General features: G+C 54.0%; 1 protein-coding gene across 1 annotated transcript; it reads right to left on the bottom strand.

Moving 5' to 3' along the window:
- Positions 1-5339: 5339 nt before the first annotated feature.
- LOC120241210 (histone H3) lies at positions 5340-5787 on the bottom strand. The gene has a single exon (XM_039246205.1). It carries the CDS (start codon positions 5765-5767, stop codon positions 5357-5359), a length of 411 nt encoding a protein of 136 aa, XP_039102136.1. The 5' UTR covers positions 5768-5787; the 3' UTR covers positions 5340-5356.
- Positions 5788-6299: the final 512 nt, after the last annotated feature.

Genomic DNA, 6299 nt, shown 5'->3' with positions numbered 1-6299 from the left:
AAAAAGTGACTGAGCTTGAAGAACGTGTGTGGTTATCATCATTTCTGAATGGTGCTGTTGCCACCACCTTTGCCTCCTTGGGACATATGCTGTCCTGGTGGTTTTCATCTGTCTCCAGCTATCCTCTGGCTCCCGGCATTCTCTTCCTCTCCCAGCACCATCACTGCTCCTGCTTGCCCAGGGTGCTGCCCCAGCCCTCTTCTCTCCTCCTGGACCCCCGGCTACATCTCATCCAATTCTCTGCCTTCTGTTAGCCCTTAGTCCCTTATCCTTGTGCTAAGGGCTTCCACGGAAGAATCTCCAGCTGGGCCCCTTTACTGAATAGATTAATATTCACAACTCCTGGTGAATGCTTCCTTCTAGAAGATTAACAGGATCTCAATATCAATGTCAGAAGGGCCTTTAAGTATTTTCTTGGTTCCAAAAGCAGTTTGCTCTCCCTGAATTCCTATCATCTCCTAGTTCCTTGGGTCAAGGAGAAGCTCCTTCCTCTCTTGCATTCTCCAAATGCCTAAACCACCACATCTCATCAATTATCTCTATAATTCCCTCAAATCCATCACTTCATCTCTATCCACTCTTAGTCACTGCCATCGCTGAGGCCATCAGCTCTGACTAAAGGACCCAAAGTCCAGGGGCGCCTGGGTGGCTTAGTTGGTTAAGCGTCCGACTTTCGCTTAGGTCATGATCTCGCGGTTCGTGGGTTCGAGCCCCGCGTCGGGCTCTGTGCTGACTGCCAGCTCAGAGCCTGGAGCCTGTTTCAGTCTGTGACTCCCTCTCTCTCTGACCCTCCCCTGCTCACGCTGTCTCTCTCTCTCTCCTAGAAATAAATAAAAAAAAACATTAAAAAAAAAAACTTATAAAAGGACCCAAAGTCCAATGAACAATACCAGCTCCTTGGCAGACTTTTCCAGGAACCAGATGGGACATGATGAGACTTTTGAAGAGAACATGAATTGGTTTTTTGCCTGATTTTTTTCTTTTCGACCAACCTGAAAGTGGGAGATTACAGAAGTACCTAAAACAATTAGATTTTGATACTGACATAAAAAAATCTTGGTACTACTTCCCCCTAGTTTCTCAAACCCACAAAGACATTCTAGAAGTTTCCTATTAGGCCTCGGAAGTTTGGATTTCACAGGGCAGTGGCAGGGATGCCAACTTTGTCCTATTGCCAAACAGCTGTCAAAGTTGTCACTAAACTGCCTGTGGCAATTTGCAAAGCCCTTGAAGGCACTGGAGAAGTCCTCCTAGTCCTGCCGGAACGTGTTCGCAGTGAGAATCATTTTCTGGTGCCCTAACCCTGTGGGGCAAATCACCAATATGGCAGCTGATAGGCAGCAGTGTCCTGTCCTGCCAAGGCCAGATCCTCTGCTGGGTGAGGGAGATTGGGTCATAAGCCCCAAATCCCCAGAAAGTGAATGTGCATACACCTGCTTGCAGCGCCTGGAGTTTCCTGGCCCCATGTGAGGACAGGGGGCTCCGTCAAGCTGAGTAGAGAATCCTTCCGTTGTCAAGTCCAGACCTGCTGTTCTGTAGGAGAGCTTAAAGACAGATTAAAAAAAAAAATCTTTTGTACCTTTTATTTTGAGGAGTACAGTTTTAAAGATCTAGACACAGTGCCCTTATGAAAAAGTGACCCCTTTTCGCCTGTACCAGGAGCAACTTCCCGGTACCCCAACATTTGCCCCAGAGGACTATCTGGGGCATCTAAAGAGACTGTGCCTCTTTCTGGGTGTCTCTTCCCTTACCCTTAGGCCTAGAATTTTTGTTCCCCATCCTCAACCAGACGAGTTCCCTCCCCTGAGCTCAATAGATAAAATTCATTTATTTTATTCAACAAATAAGTGAATATTTATTTGCGACTCTTAGCAAAATGTCATTTTTGACGGGACTCAGATGAGAGGTGGAAGCTCTCAGAGAAGACAGCCTCCATCTCTTGGCAGTCTGTTCCTGGGGGGGTTTCTTTGGCCCCCTTCATTCTCTTGGCCAAAAGTTTAGCATGTTCTGCAGCCTCTTCCTTATCTGTCTTTGTGGACTGCTTGTTCAAAGCAGTACCCCGACACTGTGTTGGAAGACGTGGAGTGAGAAGACACCGAATCTTGGGTGCTTTGGTTCTAGGTTTCCTACTTTGTTTGTTTAGGGGCTTTCTCACAACATCCTGGTAGACATCATCTTCCTTAGAGAGGCTGTGGATTCTGCTAGGTCTTTTGGGCCCCCAGGCGATAGCATCACCGAGTCCAGGAATATCCTTCTCCCTTTGTTTTACAATGACCAAGTTGAGAACACTGAGGTTGGCATCCGCAATGCAAGCCTGAACACATTTGCCCTTTCTTCCCCCAAAGTCCTTCTGGGTAGTTGGCAGGAAGGTTCTGGACTCAGCAACAGGTGGACATGGCCTGGGGTCAGACACCCCGCTTCATGGGAAGCCTTGTTTGTCATTGCCACCACTGATTCGGACCACGCCACCCTTCCACTCTTCACCTACAGCATCGGCAGCAACTTCTGTGGTCGTTTGCTTCTCATAAAACGTACGAAGTTTGCATTCATCGTCCACTTCAATGAGTTTCTGGCAGCCAGTAGCTGGGAAAGGGTTGTTTAGCTAAGGATTAAAGGAGGGGAGGGGAGGGAAAGAGCTTTAGAAAACTGCAGAACCACCTACAGAGGTAATTCCATAGCAAAAAGCCTTTCATGGAACCCTCAGAAAATGAGCAGAGGTCCTGAAATACCGGTTTTTCTAGCTAACACGTGTAAATAACGCACAAGCACCTCACTAAAAATCAGGCTGATTTTTCCTCAAAAATTTGGTAATGACGCTGGGGCAAAGGGCCCACCACTGCCCGCCGGCCGAATAGACAATCAGGGCAAGGAGCCCAAGCGAGGGGCCTCCAGCTAGGCAGCAAGGCCATGTCTCTGAAAGAGAAATTAGTGATGCAGACAAGGCTCTTCCTCGGAGGGGCTCGCCTTTGACAGGAACCCAGTTAAGACCAAGCAGGGAAGTGAGGGGCCAGGCCCTAACTCCCCAGTGCTCTTCCTCCTCTGCTTTGCTCTCTTCCTTCCACACCCTGCCTCCGAGGCGTCTGGGGAACCAGCACCCCACGGGTGTGGTGGGGGGAGCACAAGTGGGTAGAAACGCGAGGAGAGGGGCGGAGGCAGATCACGGCCATCCCCTTACCCCCGCATGCGTGCCCAGGCTGCCCTCACATCTCAGGGCCACGGGCAGGTCTCGGGCATCTTTGGTATTTTAGGCTGGTTGGTATCTTGCTTTTGGAGCTGATGCAGTAGCAGCTCAGGGCGTGGGATCCCGAGGAGGAGGGGCCCGGGCACGGACACACCTGCTTAGCCACGGATGGCTCTGCCGCTCTGGACTCTATTCTCCCTTTGAGGATTCAGGCTGCGCTTTTGGAAACCAAACGGACGAGATGCCGGGTGCAAAGGTGTCAGCCCCGCAGAGCTGCGAGTCACTGCTGCTTCTGCTTATGGCTAAGTCACAGGGGACCCCATCACGTATGTAGGTAGGTGGGAGCAGGGATTGGGGCCCTGGGCACAGACCACAGAGCCTGTATGGATTTCCTAGGGCTGCCCTCACCAAACACCAGACTGCGGGGCTTACACAGAAACATATCTACTCCCAGTTCTAGAGGCTAGAAGTCCAAGATCGAGGGGCTCTTGGGGAGCTCAGTTGGTTAAGTGCCAGACTTTGGCTCAGGTCATAATCTCACTGCTTGTGGGTTCCAGGTCCCCGTCGGGCTCCGTGCTGTATGGAGGCTGCTAGAGATGCTCCCCCACCCCCTGCTGGTCCTTATCTTTCTCAAATTAAGTCAATAAAAGCTTAAAAATTTTTTTATAAAGAAGTCCAAGATGAAGATATCATCAGATTTGGTTTCCTCGGAGGTCTCTCCTTGGGCTGCAGATGGCGCCTTCTCACGTGTCCTCTCCTGGTCGCCCCCTGGTGTTGACTGTGTCCCTGTCTCCTCTTATAAGAACACTACTCATATAGGATTAGGGCACATCCTAATGACGTTTTATTTTTTTTAATTTTTAAAGAATTTAAAAAATGTTTTTATTTATTTCTGAGAGAGACAGTGTGAGCAGGGGAGGGTCAGAGAGAGAGGGAGACACAGAATCCGAAACAGACTCCGGGCTCTGAGTTGGCTGTCAGCACAGAGCCCGACGCGGGGCTCGAACCCACAAACTGCGAGATCATGTCAGCTTTCCAAGGTCCTGCCCCCTCTTCTAGATAAACACACTCATTTCTAAGACCCAAGAGGCGTTAAGATGTCCATTTCATCTGGTGTAAGAGTCGCCCCTTCGAGAGAAACTCAAGTCTCCGCCCACCGCAGATTGTGAGCACCGCACGGACGCGGGCAAGGAGGGGAAGCGAGTAGGGCGCTCCTCCTTCCCTTGGTTCCAGCCGCCCGAGAGCTTGAACTAGTGAGCGCCCCGCGCTGGATAACTCAAGTATCTGCACAAAACTCCTCAAACTCCCTGCGTGTGAGGTTGTCCTCCTGAAGAATCGCGTCCTGCTGTGGACGGGAGCCGGGAACGATACGGACCAGGCAGAGCTCCCGGGGAGTGGCCTTGGGTGAAGGAGGCCCTTGAAGCGGGGTCCGTCTACCTCCCCGCCGCCGCTGTTATGGCGAAAGCCATCGGACTGTCAGAGTTGAATGCTGGGCCACACGAGCCAGACCCTCTGTCCTATTCCTGCCAGGAGCCGCCCGTACTGAATTCCTTAAGGTTCCTGGGAATTAGAAAAAGTAAAGGTGGGGACAAGGAGAGGGGGCAGGCAAGATTGGGGTTGAGGACAGCGAGAATGTCAAAAGCGGCAGACATCTGGCCAAATCACTCGAGCGAACAAGGGAGTTTTGACAAACCGGGTGGAAAGGGGACTAACGGCAACGTTAAATGTCCCGCTCCCAGGGAAGCCTGGGCGTTACGGACACCCGAGTGCAGGTAGAGGTCGGGGATCCCGAAAATGACCTGACAGACAGCCTGCGTTGCGGAGGCGGCGGATTCCCGCCCCCTAGCCGGAGCGCCTCGCCAATTGTTGCCACTTCCGGCGGGGCTGGGAAGGGCGCGGGCGCAGGAGGATCAGCGCGCGGATCCCCACTACTGAAAAAGCCAACCTCGGTGCACCCGAGACCTGTAGACTCGGCACCTGGTCTCGCGACCTACCTTGCAGGGAGGTCTGGCCCTTACCCTAGCCTAGTACCCACCCTCACGATGCTGATCCCAGGCTACGGGATGCGGGGAGCACGGAAGCTTCGGACAAGCGGCACAGCTGCTTTCAGGTGCCGTCGTGGGTGGCTCTGAAAAGAGCCTTTGGTTAGGATGGAACCTCGAGCCGAGCGCGCACTTAAGCCCGCTCCCCGCGGATGCGGCGAGCCAGCTGGATGTCCTTGGGCATGATGGTGACGCGCTTGGCGTGGATGGCGCACAGGTTCGTGTCCTCGAACAGCCCCACCAGGTAGGCCTCGCTCGCCTCCTGCAGCGCCATCACGGCCGAGCTCTGGAAGCGCAGGTCCGTCTTGAAGTCCTGCGCGATCTCGCGCACCAGCCGCTGGAACGGCAGCTTGCGGATCAGCAGCTCGGTGGACTTCTGGTAGCGCCGGATCTCGCGCAGGGCCACCGTGCCCGGCCGGTAGCGGTGCGGCTTCTTGACGCCGCCCGTGGCCGGCGCGCTCTTGCGGGCCGCCTTGGTGGCCAGCTGCTTGCGCGGGGCCTTGCCGCCGGTCGACTTGCGGGCGGTCTGCTTCGTGCGGGCCATTGCCAACCAAGACAAGAGCGTCCGAGCGCGGCAGCGGCGGCAGCGGGAGGAACGGGTCTCGGCCCGCCGCGGCAGCCTTTATAGCCACCGTCTTATTCCGGTTGGGCGGGGCGATAATTGAAAGTCCCGCGCTGCCTGACCATTGGCCGTGACGTCACCTCCTGGCATCACTCATTGGTGCGGGCAAATCCTCCCTGCCCCGCCCACCCGCCTCGCTTTCTCCTTTCCAGTTGGCTGAGTCTTTCCCTACCGTGTTTTTCCTTTCTTTTCCGCGGGCGAGCGGGGGCGGAGGGGGAAAAGGGGGTCATTTTCGACCGCGACTGTGTCTGCATTTTTCTTCCCAGGCCTTCAACACTTCGCTCCCTTAGAACGTGATACGCTGTTCAGTCCCTCGCTGTCTCCCCTACTCCACTTCAATCTTCCTTTTGCTCCCTGCTCCTCAAAGCGCCTCGTTTCCGAAGAGCCCCTTCGTTGGTCCAGTGGATCTTTTTTCCCGGCCTTGGTCGGCCTTCCCCCCCCCCCCCCCCCCCCC

This window comes from Hyaena hyaena, unplaced genomic scaffold (assembly GCF_003009895.1).
Source record: "Hyaena hyaena isolate Hyena2069 unplaced genomic scaffold, ASM300989v1 scaffold_284, whole genome shotgun sequence".
NCBI classification, from domain to species: domain Eukaryota; kingdom Metazoa; phylum Chordata; class Mammalia; order Carnivora; family Hyaenidae; genus Hyaena; species Hyaena hyaena.
This window is presented reverse-complemented; position numbering and strand designations above follow the sequence as displayed.

What these genes read in the sequence shown, in the direction of transcription:
- LOC120241210 (XM_039246205.1), bottom strand. Translation starts at nt 5,767, where the DNA reads ATGGCCCGCACGAAGCAGACCGCCCGCAAGTCGACCGGCGGCAAGGCC.